At 40.7% G+C, this 19,327-nt stretch overlaps 1 protein-coding gene across 5 annotated transcripts in view; it reads right to left on the minus strand.

Moving 5' to 3' along the window:
- Positions 1–1,654: 1,654 nt before the first annotated feature.
- Positions 1,655–19,327, minus strand: part of nyap1 (neuronal tyrosine phosphorylated phosphoinositide-3-kinase adaptor 1) — a 46,226-nt gene continuing 28,553 nt past the window's right edge. For 2 of the 5 annotated variants that reach the window (XM_017308634.2, XM_081615685.1), the window contains exons 3-7: positions 8,765–9,132; positions 6,903–8,687; positions 5,899–6,141; positions 4,938–5,044; positions 1,655–4,366 (exon numbers count right to left, since the gene is read on the minus strand). In XM_017308634.2, the coding sequence (XP_017164123.2) occupies positions 3,935–4,366; positions 4,938–5,044; positions 5,899–6,141; positions 6,903–8,687; positions 8,765–9,132 (2,935 nt within the window). In that variant the 3' untranslated portion in view covers positions 1,655–3,934. Of the gene's footprint in view, positions 4,367–4,937; positions 5,045–5,898; positions 6,142–6,902; positions 8,688–8,764; positions 9,133–11,018; positions 12,688–13,614; positions 14,059–19,327 lie in introns of those variants that run through there. The other 3 variants (XM_081615686.1, XM_081615687.1, XM_008427634.3) reach the window with 3 other exon arrangements.

Raw genomic sequence — 19,327 nt, forward strand, 5'->3', positions numbered from 1 at the left:
CACACACACACGCACACGCACACACACACACACACACACACACTGAGTCTCATCCTCCGTCCCTCCTTCTGCAGGCTTAGCCAATCATCTGTTCTCCATCCTCACTCCACGCTGTCCCGAGTCATGAGAGACAAGCCCAAAAGCAAATTGCGTGGCCAGCCGGGGTCTTGTTTTTTATTGGATCCGAAGCAAGAAGCATCATGTATCCGCACGACAATCAACAAATAATATCACCCGATAGTCCCACAGGGACCCCCTAAAGGATCTACTTTAAAATACTCAATCAAATTCTGTCTACTGGTTTAGTCACGTTAAATTAAATAATCATTAACACATGACTACAAATTAAATATAGGAAGTTGTGTTTTTACAGTACATTACAGTGACGTGTGCAACTTTTCAAGTCCGGTTGCGTGATGAAACTTAAAACATCATGCCAAATAAAACAGAAAGAAAAAACTATGTCAAGTTAAAACTTCGATCACCCGATGGGACCACTGGATGTGGTGGTTTGCGCAGACCCGCAAAGGGTGAGATGAGGAGTGAAGATAGCGCCCTCATTTGGAAATAGTACGTACTGCAGGAGTGCGGAAGGAACACGGTGTCCTGCTCCTCCCCTTTGCTGCAGCTGCTGCAGTGTAATGCATGTTGCATAAAAACGTTTTCCAAGAGCCGGTCCAAAGTTTTCACGGGACCTCAAGTTGATTCCGGGGGTTTCCCAACTACAATTAGGCATCACAGCTCAACCAACATTCACTTTCATAATAATTATCAAATGTGTCCTTTTAGAAATTCTGCTCTGGCATAAGAATTAGAAATATCCAACAGAATGCACCTTTTTCTGTTTCTTGTTTCTATAAAAAATATATAAAATATACAAACACAGTCAGTTCTTTGGCAAAAACAAAAATATTTAATATAGAAATTAAAGTCTGTAATCTGAGTTCGCTGATTAACTTGTGCCAATTTCATTATCAAGCACGACAAGTTTTGTTTTGCATGATCAACATGCAAAACAACACCGATCTGAAACCTGATTTGTGACAAATCTTGAGCACAAAATTTGTCAAGATTCCTTTAAAAATAAAGAAACATCCCTTTAAATTAAGCTAAATCTGAAGCTGCAATAAAATGTTCAGATTCACAAGCTGCAAAGTACAGCAACAGTTTGTATGTAGAGTTTACACTACACACAACAAACTTTATTTCCCATTACACTGACCTGCAAAAGTAGATTAATACTTATTATTATTGCTTCATGCATCCCCAGATCAAAATCCACCACTGGTGAAATCTAAGAAAGACCATATAGTTCAAGAAACATGGATCCAGCTTAAAACTCTGAAATAACTGGACATACTGGGCCAAAGAAAACACTGAATGGCCCTTATTTCGTTTTTATAGGAATGTGTGTTTATCTGAGAGATGAATGGATCTGCCTTAACATCACAAATCAAAGACTAGGGCATTCTTTCCTTCTCACGCATTTCCCACTTTTCTCGCAGTGTTGAAAATATCACATCAAATTCAAAACCGTTCCTGACTTTTCAAGAATGTGTGTAGGATCCATTGATTGTTTTTCCAGGTATTCATTCATCCATCCACATGCTTGTCAGTGCAGGGGTCACTGGGTGCATACAGGAACAGGGACCACTTTTGTTTGTTGTGTAAAGTTCATTATATAAAATTTATTTCCAATGACAATATCAATGCAAATATAGCACTACAGTGATTTCCAAGGTACACCGTATCTTACCATATCAATAGAGTATATGGCACTCGTATAATGGCCACAGTTTCAGAAGACACACAAAACCAACAGCCTCTGTAAACTATTCTGGAAAAATGGTAGCCTGTACCTCGGGTATCGCATCAGTCCATGACAATAAGGTGATTACTTGGTATTTAAAATCAAACTGGGCACAATAGGAAGTATCATTTGGAGCATTTCAGTGTAAGGAATCTCTGCATGCATTGCACTTGCCCATTTCCTCCAACTTGGCCTGTGTTTTTTATTTTTATTTTTTTATGAAAATGGACTCAAAAGGCTTAGAAAAAGAAAGAAAAAGTAAACCTCCAACACAAGCAGATGGACATAAACAAAAAGGAAAAGGCCAAAGAGTGAGTCTTAAACATTTTAAATAGGTCTTTTTTCACTGGATGTACTGCACTGTACAGTTTGGTACTATAACTATTATTAAAAATAATAATAATAATAATAATAATTAAAATAAAACATCAACCAAGAGACATTCAAGCGCCTTAATACTATTACAGGAGAGCTGACTCTTCAAGGTACAAACTTCATTCCACGTGGCTTTCTGGAAACCCCCGACCCCAGAAAAAAAAAATGTAACAATAAGCATCATATTAATAATGTTTATCATGGCAACACTATGTAGTCCATTGAACAACACGGGTATTGAAATAGCAGCAAAGTATTAAAAATGTTAAGACCAAAAAAGCTGTTAAAATCTGTACATAAATAAAAGTGAATGTAGAAAAAGGGGATCGAATAAACAACATAGCTTAAAGGGAATCTTGCATAAAATTATATAAACAACTGTTTGTTTTTGTTTAGTTTTTTTTTTCCTCTCCAGAGGGCTCATTGTTTATAAATCGAACAATAAGTAATGCATGGGCTGTCTGCATCAGGTACTCAATTCTCTTAGTAAAAAAAAAAAAAACAAACAAAAAAAAAACAAGTGAACAAAGTTATGTTTATACAGTCTATGCTACATAATATGTATTGATTACAAGTATGAAAATGGAGATAATTGCTACATTTTCAATACACTTGTACATGTCTATTTACAGTACATCAGGGTTCTGAATTTCTCCTCTAAGCAATGCTTTGTGCAGATTGTTCCAGCATTCGGGTTGAGGTGATCGATGCTCACAGTCTCATCAGCTGCACCGTGTTGCGCAGTCTTTGAGCTGATGGGTGTCAAGTGCTCGGTGGAACGGACGCTAATGTGCAACTGCGTTAAAAAGCATGAGCGATGACTGGAGTTTTGTGTACCACTGATCTGTATCTGACTACACTCGGCTGGACTAACCCAGCCCCAGACTCGTCCTATTATCTTTTTCCTACAGCCACACAGGACCGTAAAGTTAAGATCTGTTGGACAAGATCCTTGTTTTCTCTCTTTTTTTTTGTCTTACGGTTACAGCACTGCTTGTCTATTGGTGACATGCAGAGTATGACACAGTAAATATGACTTCTTCAAGTCTCAGATATGTATGTTAGGCTAGCTGACACAAGATTTATTTATTTATTTATTTTTTAAATATGTTGCTCAAAAGTTTGCTTTTTTTCAGAGCGTATTGCTGTAAAATTGCAGAAAAGTCGAGAAAGTAAATAGATTTACATTACAAATATGCAAACGGACACAGTAGGTAGCTTTTACTTCTCAGTGATGATTATTTGCATCCACAATGACAATCTATTGATACCAAGACATCTCATATACATTCACGATTTTCAAGAAACACTTCGATAACTTATCTACGAGTCTCGTCTGCTCTCCTCTGCAGAGTAGTTTCGATGCTTTGTTGAAGAAAGTACATGATTCCCTTGTGTCTCAAGTAGTCAGGAGGATATTTGGCAACACCAATCTAGGAAAACAACCCACTCTGTATTAGCAATAATAAGTGGTGTTTTTAGTGGCAAAAAAATAACTTGTTGGCAATCAGAACACATCAGTGCAGTACGTAGTACAGAGAAAATACAAATCAGTTGGGTAAGAAATGAACTTAGTCTGATTGTAATAACTACATTTCTTCACCTCTTTTTGTAGTCAAAGTTCAACTAACCAGTCCCTATTACAATAATAGCAAAGTTTGCATTTGATATGCAATCTGTCTTCCTTAAAGTAATTTCTCTCCCCAGACCGTTTGAAAGATGATATTATGTAATCCGCTTCTCCTGGGGTCAGATAGCCGTGTCCCACACGACGGCCTGCGGCCTCTGACAGGGTGGCGTGCCAGTCTTACGAGGCTCAGGTGTCCGTCTCCAGCTAGGGAGGATGGGCATGCTGTCCTGCTTGCACAGGCTTTTGTCGGGCCGTCTGTGTGCCTTAATCTCCTTGCACAGGCAGCGCTTACGCTCGATGACTTCAAGCAGCTTGCCGTCCCTCTGCGTCTGCGACGTAGACGACATGGTGCCCCCGCCAGCGGGAGGCTGTCCCTGTGCCAGCTGGGCAAGCTGCTGGAACTGCAACTGTAGGTGGTGCTGTTGCTGAAGCTGCTGGAGCTGCTGCTTGAGCTGCAGCTGCTGCTGGTGGAGCTGAAGCTGCTGCTGCTGCCGGGACACGCCGGGGCCGCTGGGGCTGCAAGGAGCCTGAGACGGGGCCACACCGTGCAGCTGCATGTGAAGTAGAAGGTGTTCGTCAGCACATGGCTTTCTATAGTTTTAATGTCATCACAGTGCACTAATAAATGGATAGAATCTTTGCACGTGTTTAAAAAAACAAAAAAAGGTTCACTTTCCACAGACAGCCACCAGGATGTGCTGTGGCTGCATGTTTAACAGTTTGACGCTCAAACGCATGCAGATAGTCTCTGCAGCACAGTCAAACTGCGTCAGCACTTGCAATAGAGCCAGAAACTGGGCAAAAATGTGATGCTGGGAGACTGCAGTTCACACTCCTGATACAGCTGAGTGTGTTCTCACATCCGCAATGTATTCCTTCCTGACTGCTTCCATTTTTTTTTTTTTGTCGTCACATACCCTTTTTTTTCCCTTCACAGACAAACCAGACCCTTATTCTGCTCGGTGGGCATAACTACCAGCTATAAATAGATCTGGAGGAGCAGTGTCTCCAGCAGAAGGGTGAAGTCGTAACGAGAGCAATATTAATATTGACTTCAAAATAAACTGTGTTTGAAATTTACTAGTGTCTGCAGCTGTGGGGCCAGATGTGATATATATTCACCTGATTTAGGGCTTCTCGTACTGGTAGACTGCTCTGTCTGTGGACATCTCCTCCACCCACCTGTCTGACTCCAGCAGCAGAGGAGGAGCGGCCCAGCCGCCCCACTTCTGCAAGGAAACAAACGTTACAGTGCATGCCAACTTATCAGGATACTAGAAGGAAACATGGTCGGATAAGGCGGACATCGACGGTGCCCTCGTTCTGTGTTATATTTCTTTTACTACTTGTACATTATTTATTTTTCCAACCAAGCAAAAGATTTAACCATGAATGGTTTAACCAAAAATAGAACATGAACACTTTTACATTTGAAGTGTCCACAAATAAGTAAATTAATTGTGAAATGATAAGAAATGAAAATACACTTGTGTGATTAATAAATATATTTCCCACAATATTAGATGATTTATGTCCCACACAGGGTCCAACAGTAAATTTTAAATAACTGAGATAATCTTTCTAAGCATGTTTTAGGCAACAACTCAAACAAGAGACAATAACTACTGTACAGCGTCATTCAAAGGTATTCCTGCTCCTTGCAGTGTTGCAATATGAATGCATTCATTTGTGATTTCATTATATCGACTAGGACAACCAGAAATAAAGCAATAGATGCTTCTCATAACTTTTTATCAGTAAATATTTGAAGACTGTGTCACAGATTAGAATTAAATTATCTTTACTCTGATACTCTTTAAGGTATTGTCTGAAAAAGGAAAGAATGAAGCACAATTGCAACCCTTCATGTAAGTGTGGGAGGACGAAAAGCAATTGTTGAAAGAAAGCAATGAGTTTTTTTTTAAAAGTATGCCCCCAAAAAATACACAGATATTTGATCCTCTAATTTGATCTAGTAATTTTCAAGGGGTGCTAATGCAATTGCAAATCACCGCTCATCTATTTTCAGGGATTCCTTCTAAACAAAATACTGTAACTACTAGAAAACATCAGGTGTGCTTACCTCCGTTTCGACAGGCAGGGAAGGTCTGGCAGGGAAGAGGAAGTCCTCCTCTGGGCAGCGCTCTGAATCCCGGGCTGCTGTCCACACCAGCTAACGACTCGCAGTGACCCAGAGCCCTGCTGGTGGCGCCACTAAAGTGAACTGGGATGCCTGACTGGCCGCCTCGAGAGCCCAAACCGAGATCCTCCTTGTCCATCCTCAACAGTGCATCAGCACTGCCGTTCCAGGCCCGCCCTTCGTCCTCTGAATCAGGGAAAGGAGCATAAGTAAATGAAAATGAAACACATATAGAATCACTGTTTTCTTCTTTCTTTTCCAGCAACTTATAAATAGATCTGGAGGAGCAGTGTCTCCAGCAGAAGGGTGAAGTCGTAACGACTCAACAGAATCAAAAGATTCTGTTGAGGGTTATAAGCAGATAATATGCTGTAAAAGGTAATTGTTGCTTTGTCTTAATCTAGATTAGTTGATTTAGTGTCAGAGGGGCCAAAACAAAAGTGGCCCCTTAAAGCATTAAATGTCCCTGTAACAGTTTGTGCAATAATATTTTGGAAACCTGTAGACATTATAATATATGTATTGTATTATTTTTTCTTTTTTATTGAGTCAATTATTTGTACAGGAAATGACAGTGGGAGTGGGTGTATCAGCAATAATCCTCCTGCTTGAAACGTGCACTGAGAAAGCAACATATAAGGTGTAGAAAGCAGTGCAACAATTTAGCATAGCGTTAAATCAAATTGCTGTGGAACTTTATTTTGTTTCTTTTGATTGTTTTCACAGGACGTTGCTTTATATGAAAACGTTTCTTAGAATCACCATTTTTGAAGATGGAGTTGTTAAAAGATGGTAGAAGTCTTTGGTCTTGGTCTGTCTCAGACTACAAAACTAAGATCATCTGGATTAGCTAAGAGAGTCATCGATTGCAAATTACCTGCATGATAACTTTTTACAAAACCTCACTTCAAAAATTCAAGCCTTATTGATTCAAATTGACGACTTACTCTCCGCGTCTCTGCTCCCATGGCTAAAGGACAGCTTCCTCTGCATGGGCCAGTAAGACCCGTCGTCCGCAGCTAAGCTGACGCTGCTGTCCCAGGGCATGAAGCCAACTTTTGACTGCGATGAGGACCCGCTGTTGCTCTTGGACAACCCCTCGCCCACACCAGTAAGACTTAAAGGCTGTTGTAGAGACGGCGTCTGAGAGCTGGCTCTCAAGCTCTCATAGGCCGGCGGTCTCCGGAAGCCACTGGACGGGTAGGTCCACAGCAGCGGGCTGTCTGAGGAGGGCGGCTTGTATGCTGGCAGACCGTGGGGTGTGTGAGAGCGGAGGTGTGGGCGAGAATGAGGACGCTGGGAAGAGGATAGTGGCGTAGGAGTGGAGCTGGTGCTGCTTTGAGGTGTTTGGCTGCTAGTGGTGGTAATGCTCTCTATCGGTAATGAGTGTGGCCCTCCTTCCCTATCTCTATCTCTATCTCTATCTCTATCTCTGTCTCTATCTCTGTCTCTATCTCTATCTCTTTCTCGGTCTCGCTCTCTGTCCTTATCCCTGTCTCTGTCCCTGTCCCTGTCCCTGTCCTTGTCTCTATCTCGCTCCTTGTCCCTGTCTCTACCTCTGTCCCGGTCTTTATCCCGCTCTCCTTTGTCAGACTTTAGGAGGAAGCTCACACTCTTGCCCTCCTTGCCCGTACATGAGGTTTGCGTCTGGACTGTTGCCTGGTTGGATGACTGAGAGCTGCTCTTGGTCGGAGCAGGGGAGTCTCCTCTGTCTGGCTTGCGGTAGTGATGATAGTGCGAGGGGCGATGGTGAGGATGGTGGTGGTGATGGGAGAAAGGGGAAGTGGATTTGGAGGAGGGAGGTAGCGGTGTGGAGTGGCTCCTGGCTCTCAGCCCGGGAGCAGGGCCTAACTGGGAGTCTCGGCTGTATTTGTCCTGCTGTGACGTGCCACCTGATGATTCCTTGGACCCTGACAGGGAGGTGGAAACATTAGAAGAAGCCGATGAGGAGGTGCTGGCTTGAGCTGTAGCAGTGGATGTTTGAGTTTTAGCACAGGTGGATGTCTTGTTTTGAACCCCAACGCCGCTGGAGGCAGCTGCAGGCTGAGGAAAGGCTAGCAGTGGGGGTCGGTGCTGCAGGAGATTGGGGAACGGTGCCGGGATCTTCGTGTTGGACTCGGATTCGGATTTACCTCCTTGCAACAGATAAGGAGTTGGAGCTCGTGGTGTGTGGGGACTGGTGGAGAGGACCTGGGGTACAGGAGTGGAGGATGCAGAGGAAGGCAGCGGAGAAGAATGGGAGATGGACACCGTAGCTTTGGGTTTGGAGTAGGACGGAGAAGAAGATGAAGGGCGAGGGAGAGAAGAAGAACTACTGGAGGATGAGGTGGTGACGTGGTAGTGCTTTGAGGCTTTAAGCTTCTCATGCTTTGGCGGGAGATGCCTCTGGGACTCTCTGTCCTCCTGATGTGGGTATTTCATCTCCTCGTAGATCGCTTCACTCTGGTCTGAGTCAGAGTCGGGCGTGGTGGCCACGGGAGTGACAGGGTGGGGTGTGGCAGTCTGGCTCTCTCTGGTGAACACTTGGCCCACCATCTCTATATAGACTGGCTCATCCTCTCCATCTCCTGTCTGAATCTGAGAGTCTGCTGCCTGGAAGGGCAAGGGGGTGGCAGAAGGAGGCACACGTGGAGGAAGGGGCTCAAAGGTGAGCTGGGTACTGGGACTCCTTTTGGGTTTCAAAGGAGGCACCTTCTTTGCTCCAATCTCCCCAGAGTCGGACTTCTTCATTGCTGCGAGACATAACAAGTCTTGTTAAAATATAAACAATTTTCAACAGAGAATTTGACCAAAACACACTTCTGCTTACAATTTTTCTTCTCTGAATGTTTTCCTTGTGAGTGGGAGCTTGAAGAGGGTGGCGGGGTCTCAGGAGGTCCTCTGCTGTCAGCAGACGAGGAGCTCAGGCGGGTACTTGGATGGCGTTTGGGTTTGGCCGGGGGGCAGCGGCCACCGTGCTGCGACTGGGTGTCAGAGTAATCTCCATTCTCGAGGCTCGTATCCCCCGCACCAACAGCGTGGCAGGACTGCGAGCGGGGCGCCATGGCCGAGGCACAGGTGTGAGGGGACAGGTCCTGGGAGGCCGGCATGGTCATGAAGCCCATCCGGAAGTGCCGTCGGAAGGAAGCCAAGTCTCGAACTTTTCCCACGGTAGCCGACGGGTCGTTCTGAGTGGAGCTGCAGAATAAGGTGTGGGGGATACAGGAAAAAAGAAATATTGAATGAAGGGGAAATCAAAGTTAAGTAAAAAACATGTTTCTTTCATTTGTACTGACTTGTCTCTTATGTTGCTCTCTTTTTCTCTCTCACTCTCATTGCTCTTCAAAAATTCTCTTTACATTGAAAAAATGCCCGCAGGGGTTTCTCTGCAAAAGGAAAGCTGTGCCTCTCAAATGCTTTTCCTTTTGTTTGAACTCAGAACACCCCGAGTTACAAATTCAGTTCTCTTGTCTAAAGTAATTTAGAAATGTATGCTACTCTTAGAACCCACCTGTGTTCTTTACATGTTTACGTCCAGAACACAGACCTGTCGCCTGAGCAGAGGATCCCCCGAATCATTTAATCTGTTACCGTGGTAACAGCCAAGATTCTTGTATTTGATGCTTCAGTCTTTGAAACAATCAATGTCAGACAGCCATAAATAAAGCAGACGGCAGATTTGTTTATTTGTCTGCTATAGTAAAACAATGATCCGACCTTTAATAAGTTGACATACATATCAACACTTGCTTACGATAAGGTTTTCAGTTTGGATTTTGGTTTAGGTAGAGCAAAACAGACTAAAATAAAACACAAAATGATTATGGATAGAGAGGAGGGATTTCAGATTAGTTTGTCAGGTCAGTGGTTCAAACTGTGAAGGCAAAACTGTGAAGATTGGTGACCCGCTGAGCTAACCAAAGGTTTATAAATGTGTTCTGACAAGCCTCTGCTTGCTTCTTTGCTTCATAAACAGCCACTACTGTTGAGTAGTGTGCTCTTCAGAGGGGGTGTTTCGCTGCTTCACCCCTCATCAGCATGAGACAAGTCCCTGTGGTCATTATCGACAGGGTTACTGTGAATATTCAGGGCTCAAGAGAGTGAGAGTCTTTCTGTTTTTGGAGTTGCTCACATACGAAGCTTTGCAGAAGGGTTATCAGGCCTGAAGGTTTTCCACATTTCGTCTTGCTGGAACCTCGAACTTTGATTTGTTTTATTGACATGTTAAGTGATAGACAAACACAAAAAGGTACACAAGTAGCAAGTGGAAACCAATTTTTTTTATTCACAAAGAAGAAAATTTTATGCTGACACCTCTAAATAAAATCCTGTGTGATCAATGCCTTGGAAGAAACCTACTTATTAAATAGACTCCACCTTTGTGGAGATTAATCCAGCGTTCCTATAAGGTGTCAATACACCACCCGGTTCTACACCACCCAGTTCTACACCACCCCACCTGGTTCTACACCACCAGGTTCTACACCACCCTGTTCTACACCACCCGGTTCTACACCACCCCACCCGGTTCTACACCACCCTGTTCTACACCACCCGGTTCTACATCACCCAGTTCTACACCACCCGGTTCTACAACCCCCTGTTCTACATCACCCAGTTCTACACCACCCAGTTTACTTATATAGTGCCAGTTTATAACAAAGCACCTTACAAAAAATTTCATTCTAATCCATTCCAGTTGACCACAGCTATCGAACACACAGTTCAGTTCATTATTTAAACTGGTTTATAAGGTTTTGTATCAAGTCACTGACTTGCAGGAATCCCTCTTACTGAGAACGCATACAGCGACAGTAGAGAGAAAAACCTCCCTTTTAACAGGAAGAAACCTCCACCTGCTGGGTCAGATGGAAAACTTTGTTAATAGAATAATAACCATTAGCTGCTCACTCCAGAAATATAGCTCTAAAGTGTTTTATGCATTTTTTTGGGTGGGCGGGGGGAGGAAAGGGTGTAGAAGTCTACTTTGCAGTTTGTCAGAAGAAGGGCAAATGCGTGAACAAAAAGGTGCTCTGCTAAAATGAGACCAGGGTTTGAGGTGGAAAGCTAACACTGAAAATCACCTTGTAAACAACACCCACACAGTGAGCCATAGTGGTGCCATCGTCATGCTGTGGGGAAGCTTCTCTGCAGTAGAGACAGGAAATCTGGTCCAAATTAATAGAAATGTGGACAGTGCTAAATACAGAGCAAGGAATGAAGAAGAAACGTAATATCCTGCAAACTTGGGGCAAGGGTTAAGCTTCAGAGCTACAGTGTAATTGTTTCCATCAAATCAAATTCATGTGTTGGAATGGTCCAAAGTGCACAACTAATTTCAAGAAAGAATCTTTCGTAAGACTTGAAAATTGAATTTCAGAGACACAGACTGAGCCAGAGCTAATCTGAATGTGGAACACCTTCAATATCTCGATGGCTAATGCAGGTACAGACGTAACCCAAAACACTTGGCTCTACAACCAAAAAAAAAAAACATGCATCATTTTTACATTTCTAACTACTTTGCCTAAAATGACACATTTTAAGATAGACGAGACGTACAATGCCCACACAGAACCAGAGTGCCAGGCAATGGGAGCTGGCTGTTTGCATTAAACTTCGTGAGCATCAACAGAAGGAGCGCTGAGGCTGCTCATCTCTGAGGGAATACGCCGGCTCTTATCTTCCCCTCCTGTGTGAGGCAGTTTGCGCACATGCATGCGCTCTAATATGTGTGCTGAAGCGCCAGAGTTCATTTGCATCTCCTCAAGAATGTTTGTGCCCTTGAATGCCTGTGGAGATGTTCTAGTGACTCCTTGCAATCGACATAGATACTCGAAGGCCAAATTTAGCTCAGGACAGAGGCTGAGCATCTCCCTTCTCGCTGCTTGAAGAGCTCTCTTTTTTCTTCCTCCTCCCCTTGTTTCTTCTAATGGCAGAAGCTTCAAAACGAGACCAAAGACGGCTCTTCAAAGAGTATCAGGGCTTATACCTTTTTTTATTTGCCCTCCCTTTATTGCGGCTTAAATCAGCAATCTGCTGTAGCTAAGGTAGAGATAAATCAGAAGATCAATAGCCTTCTCATATGTGATTTTTCAATAATAAAAAACAAAAGAAAGCCAGAAGGCAAGAAGAATAAGCTGTTTGGAGGGCTTTTCACATGGCTCTTTATCTTAATCAGACTCCAGCTAAAAATGTCTTCTTGACAATGAATTGGATTGTTTGGAGGAACATGGTGGTGATCTTTGTGGATCTTTGTGGTCTGACTGTTATGTGGAAACCAGTTTGAAAACAAGACTAGAACAGATAAATCAAAACCAATGAAAGAGACGTTCTAATAAAGTCCAAATATCTAACAGGAAACTCAAGAACCTCGGATTTGGAAACAAACAAAGTTCCCTCGAACGTCTCTACACTGTTTCGTCTTGACCTCCCAAACTTCAGTGTGTTTTTATGTAACTGGTTGCACTTGATTTTATCAACTGGCATCAGTAATTTCCAGTCTTACATCTACTAAATACATTTTGTCTTGAGCTTTTAAATTCCTACTTGCTATACAAGTACAGTCGCATCATTGTGATGGTTCCATTTTTATATTTTTACCGTTTTTTACTTTTAGTGGTATTAGCTGCGTGTTACTAGCTTAGCGAGTTTGTTGAATAAACTATCTAGCTGTACGACTGAATTGTTTTAAAAAACTTCTATACAGAAGAGAAGTTGTCTGCATTTATAAATGCAGCGCTATGACATCTTCTATTATTTTAATGTATGACCAAGGGCGTAGGAACAAGTTTATCATTGGGGGGGACACATATCGAAAACTTGAAAGATCCGTAAATAGCTTGAGCAAAAATGTCAAACAATGGTGTCATCAACGTGTTACTCTAATCTGACCCCTTGTAACGAGTAATCTAACGTGTTAGTATTTACAATCCAATAATCAGATTAAAATTACCCAAGTTAAGTATTTGTGATTATTTTTAGAAAACACATATTGTTGCTTTCTTCTTTTTCTTTGGGGAGATACGTTTCATATGTAACACCAGCGACACAAACGTAAACGATGGAGGGGAAAGAGATGCACATTTTCTAGCTGATGGATGAATTTTTCATTGAGTGATCAAATTACTCTTTCAAACTAACTACACTATATATGTGTGTAGACCTGTCACAATAACACATTTTGATTTTTGATAAACAATATTATTGTTGTTTTTAGACCATTTTTAAGTAATAAATGTTAATGGGAAAATTATAATGCAAGAACACAATCTGAAAGATCAGTAAACTTAAAATTATAATAAACATTTAACACTGCAACTGGAAGGCATTTTAAATATCCAAAATAAATAAACAAAACGACAAATAAAATGAATTTTGAAGTCTTTGTAAATAAAATTGTCCTTCAAAAAAAGGTTTAGCTGAGACCAAAGCACCAACCTGAAAGCTTTTATCATACAGTTTTTTGTAGAAAGAAAGAGAAATAAAAAGAGAAGTGATAAATCATGCCAATGGAAATGATTGAATTTGTTTTAATTTATCATGAGCACGGAGCTCGGTTCATTGTGCGCGTTGAAACGGACACGCAGTGCGGATCACGCGCCGCTCTCCCAGGCGGCTCCAATGTAAACCTTAACTATAAACCTTGGTGCTGGTACAGTTTATAATCAGTTAACTCACATTGTGATTAACATTAGAGTTGCTACCTGCAACTACTCTGGCTCCCTGGCTGGGCTGGCAGTTTTGGCGGGTCTGAATCGCTGCCAACAAAAACTCCGCTTCATCTCCAAGACGACGAACAAAATGTGTCCAGTTTTTGGTTTTTCCTTGCTCTCTTTTTTCCTTTCTTCTCACTTTGCCGCTCCACTCCATTTCAAAAGAGCAGAGCAAATTTTATGTTTTTTGAACAATTACCATTTTTGTTGCTAAGAGATGAGTATGTTTACTGGTAACCAAGTGCCACGAAGTTTTTATGTTTTTTGAACAATAACAATTTTTGTTGCAAATCTGTTGCTAAGAGATGGTTGTGTTTACTGGTAACCAAGTGCCACGAAGTGAACTTCAGATTCTTACTTTTGCGAAATTTGCCAACGGTAAATGTCTTGTATCTTAATCAGATAAGCGTTATTTCGAAAGAGCTTTTGTTTTATAAACTACTTGTTATTAATTAGGTTTTAAAAGATAAGTGGGTTTTTTTCTGGTAACGAACTGCCACGAAGTATATATCGAGATTTTTACTTTTGAGTTGAATGTGTTAAATACATTTATGAACAATTACACACAAAAAAACTATTCTGCAAAATTCACCAACTGCACAATTCTTGTTAGTGTAAAATAAGTGGTATTTCAAAAGAGCGGGAGAAACATTATATTTTTTTATCAATAAGAATTTTTGCTGCTGCGCTTTTAATCTGTTGCTTAGAGATGATCGCGTTTTCTGGTAACCAAGGTCCACAAAGTTCCATAAAGTAAACGTCTGAGAGAGAGCAGAAGAAATCCTATGTTTTTTGAACAATAACAATTTTTGTTGCTTATCTGTTGCTAAGAGATGAGTGTGTTTACTGGTAACCACGAGCCACGAAGTGAACTTCAGATTTTTACTTTAGCGTAATTTGCCAACGGTAAATGTCTTGTATCTAATCAGTAAGCTTTATTTCGAAAGAGCTTTTGTTTTATAAACTACTTGTTATTAATTTGGTTTTAAGAGATAAGCGGGTTTTTTTCTGGTAACGAACTGCCACGAAGTATATATCGAGATTTTTACTTTTGTGTTGAATGTGTTAGATACATTTATGAACAATTACAACAACAAAAAACTATTCTGCAAAATTCACCAACTGCACAATTCTTGTTAGTGTAAAATAAGTGGTATTTCAAAAGAGCAGGAGAAACATTATATTTTTTTATCAATAAGAATTTTTGCTGCTACGCTTTTAATCTGTTGCTGATGATCGCGTTTTCTGGTAACCAAGGTCCACAAAGTTCCATAAAGTAAACGTCTGAGAGAGAGCAGAAGAAATCCTATGTTTTTTGAACAATAACAATTTTTGTTGCTAATCTGTTGCTAAGAGATGAGTGTGTTTACTGGTAACCACGAGCCACGAAGTGAACTTCAGATTTTTACTTTTGCAAAAGTAAAAATAAAAAAGCAGAGCACAAACATTTCTAATGTAACTATTGCCCACATTAAAAGTAGGCTTTTTCCTAAAATAAGCTTTTTGGCTATTTTGTTTATTTATTAACCATGTTTAGCACACTGAATGGAGGAAGTCAATGTAAGACAACATGCTAGTTATAGCCCACATGCCACTGGCTGCATTTAGGCTAATATTACCATTATTCGATTTTGATATTGCCTAATGTTTTGTGATACCAAGTATAGGCTATACAGAACAAAGAGAAATATTTACAGAAAGAGATGTTTAAGCAGAATCATTGCAAAGGCAGAAATGAGGAAAAAAACACAATTTATCTTAAATGGTGTTTAAGATAACACCATTATCTTTAAATCTGAAACAACAGAGCAACAGAGTGAGCAGAAAAACTTCACTCTACCAAGTATCAAGTACTTCAACTTTTGACACCAAAGAGGATAATGTCCAGAGCAACAGCTAGTTTAGATGTTTCTGAAAGGCTCTCCACCCAAAGAACTATTGCTGGTCCACTGTCGAGTGACCGAAGTCCAGAGTGAAGTTTTAGACAGGAGGTAACAAATCCTCCTGAGCAGACAGGCGATCAGTGTTCCTGCTTCTACGCTTTACCTACTTTCCAGATGGAAAATCTGCGCTTTCTTGTTGGGTTTTGAACGGACACTTATCTATACCTTCACTGCACTAATGTAATTTTTTTGTTTTGTTGGGTTTCCTAGAAAACACATAAAATTGGGTAGCTTAATTATGATCATTCTTAGTTGTTTGACTCCTAAGGATGTTTAAGAGTTTAGAAATTCATTCTTCTAGACTAGCGGTTCTCAACGTGGGCGGTACCGCCCCCCAGGGGGCGTTCAGAGGACGGCAGGGGGCGCTGGCGGACATTTTTACAAAAGGGGGGCGCTGGGATGCCTTTGGGGGGCGTTTGGTCGAAGGTAAACTTTACACCTTAAATCCACAACAATACCAGTTTAGATTTTGAGCAACTTGGTAAAACTGTTCTGTGTAAAAGTAAATCATGCTTGGCTGCAACTGTATCGATGGCAGCTCTTCTTCTATTCGGTGTTTGTAGCTTCATGGCGCAGCTCCGCTCCGCATCAGTTCAGCATTACACCAGCTGATGACGCTGCTGTGATTCACTTTGTCTGGTATTTATGTAGGCTACATATGTTTTGGCAGTTCTGTGATCATGTCAAAGCAGCAATTCATATTAAAAAGTGTTTTATTTCAGTTTGAAAGCTGCCCGCTTCCATGAAGGACAACAGAAAATTGCTCTTATAAACATGTAATTACTAAAATCACGATGCCCTGACTTTGTATCCCTCTGAAAAATGAACCCATTTCAATAAAGAAATCCCTCCATGGGTGATACCACGATAGAGAGCATTCATTTTATAGCGTTAACACGGTGCTGTAAGTGGTCTGGTATGAAACGGGGGTGATAGAACAACACAGCACTTTTACATTTCAATAATCAGAATGCAGAAATTGTTTCCGTTGTTTTAAAAGGTTTATGTCAGTCTGCCTTTTCCCCATCGATATGTTTCCTGACCGCCCTGCATATTAGGGAGTTAAAAAAACAAACAAACAAAAAACCGCCGCGCACATTGCGCTAAACTCTGAAACAGGAGAAGCGGGACATAAAACGGAGCGACGAACTACATGTGAATTATGGCATAAAAACAGAGAATCCGACGCTGAACAGTGAAAAATGATGAACACATGATGTGAAACACATGATGATTAGGAGGCGCAGCAGGTAATGAGTGAAAATTACTGATGGTCAATAAACGATCAAATAAATTTAGCAACAGGAAAGAAACTAAAGTGGACATAGCAATAGAGAGGATAATACTAATCAAAGGAAACTAAATGGCCATGAATGAAGAACAAATGCAAGAATAAACTAAGAAACTAAAGTAAATACGGAGGAATAAACTGGTATGGCAAGACCTTTCGAGCAATAATTAATACAGAGGTCTGTATGCTAAGAATAAACAGACACTATTTCCAGATAAAAGGTAAAATAATATTGTTGAAGAGCCATGGGCAGGGGCGCAACTACACATTATTCAGGTGGATGCGAAAACATAAATCGGTGCCCCCCCCCCCACGAAGGAGCGTAGAAACATACGCTCGCCTTCCCCCTCAGCCCCCCTCCACCAGACGCCGATACATTTAGGGCAAAACTCGCTACATTTACCCCGTTATGTGCGCGAGGTGAAGGAGCGTAAGGGGCGCAAAGTGTACGGGAAAACATAATCGGTGCGCCGATTCAAAATATCTACAATAATGATAGTAATATTAATAATAAAATAATTGTCAGTGCAAAGTAACCTACAAATTCTTTGGTGGGGGTCGGTGAGGGACCTGGATTAGGGCTAGGGGGGCGCTGGGCCGAAAAAGGTTGAGAAACACTGTGCTAGACATAATATAAGTCGATTTAAAATTAACTTTAATGTGTGTAAAAGACTCATGTGTTGTCTCTGCCTGGCAGAGCTTTCCATCCAGAATTGCTTCATGATTGATTGTCCTACAAGCTCTCTGTATTGTGCATAATTCATAAATAAACCTGATTGAGTGATTTTACCTGAACAGTGCTTGGTAAATTTTTTTTCAACAACAATGGACAAAAACATTAAAGGCTCTCAAGTAAAAGGCGTGGCAGTTTTAGCTAATGTTGGACCCATGAGCCAATGCTAACATTAGCATATTAGCCTGCAAAGACTTTTATGCGTCATCTTTTCAAAGAAAAATTAACCTGTAACCATATATGCGAGTAGTAAAGGCATACATGGCACTTGAAAATATACTGAAGACGAATAACTCACCTTTAAAGAAGCTCTGTTTCTTCCGATGGAAGCTTCCCGCACTTTACTGCGCATGCGCACCGCTGAGCTGAAGCATTCACTCCAGTGACAAAAATGGTCAAATCCAGTTTACTCAAAATAACGTAGTCTTGTACTTTTCTCAGGCCAAACATGTACATTGCTCACATTACTTGAGTTGAATAAACAATTTAGTGAGACTTGAGTAAAGCATACAAACCTAATTTAAGTAAGAATAGGTATTGCCTTTTAGAGTGTTCTAGGCAAGTGCGTAGGAACGAGTCTGTCATTGGGGGCGACGCATATCGGAAACCTGACAGATCAGTAAATATTTTGAGCAGAAATGTCAAACAATTATGCCATCATCACATCAGTAATGCGTTACTCTAATCTGACCCTTGTTTCAGTAACAAGTATTCTAACATGTTACTATTTACAATCCAATAATCAGGATTCCAGGATGAACACTCACTTTAGCATTTGCCTCACAACTGGCAAGCTACATACTCTGGTAGCACAGACAGGCTACCAGATTCTGATATATCTTATTGGTCAAAAGACATTTTATTATTGGTCAAAATGCACGGATATAAATTGACTTGCAGTTGAACTGGTTCTACTTCTTTCTAAAACCAAAGTAAAAAACTAATAATAAAATAGGACTCGGCAGTTTTAAACTCAACACAGCAGTTTGACCAACAAAAATAAAATCTAAAAAACAAGTTTTGTTCTTGAACAACTCTCTACATCAGTGCAACAGTTTGATCTACAAAATAAAAAATGATACTTTTCACATCTGACACCTTAGCTCCTCACTGTTAACTCAGTATCACTTTCCAGCCCTGCATTCAGTAACTTACCAAACATGAGCCATAAAAAACACTGAAGCAAAAAGCCTAAATGTTTTTATTCTCCTGTCATTTTTAGCCGCAAACATTTAACTGAAATATCTACAGATATGTGTTTCTGTCTCTGCCTCCCTCTGACTCTCTGCAGCCTGATGTTCCTGCATGGATTCATGGATTTACAACAGACACTACGTAATTTACAGGATCAGAATGTGAACTAAATATAAAAAGTATGTTTTTATCATACAGAATGAGAATTTAAACAACTTCATTTCCAGATGTATACATTATTATACATATAAACTCTATTTACTTTGTAGCAAAAATTTTTCACTAATTTATTTTTAAACCTCTCCTCAAGCACTTTTCTTATTGTCTCATATAATTAATATAATTTTTTTATATAATTAATATAATTAATTAATATAATTTTTATATCTTCACACTCTGAAACTCCACCTGGCTCTCCTATGCCTGATCTGCTCCTCTCATAATAAAATAATTATTATTCAAAATAAGGCCCACAACAGGGCCTTAATCAACTGAAAATCACCTCAGTTGATTTTCG

Source organism: Poecilia reticulata, chromosome 14, assembly GCF_904066995.2.
Source record: "Poecilia reticulata chromosome 14, P_reticulata-male-v2, whole genome shotgun sequence".
Classification (NCBI taxonomy): domain Eukaryota; kingdom Metazoa; phylum Chordata; class Actinopteri; order Cyprinodontiformes; family Poeciliidae; genus Poecilia; species Poecilia reticulata.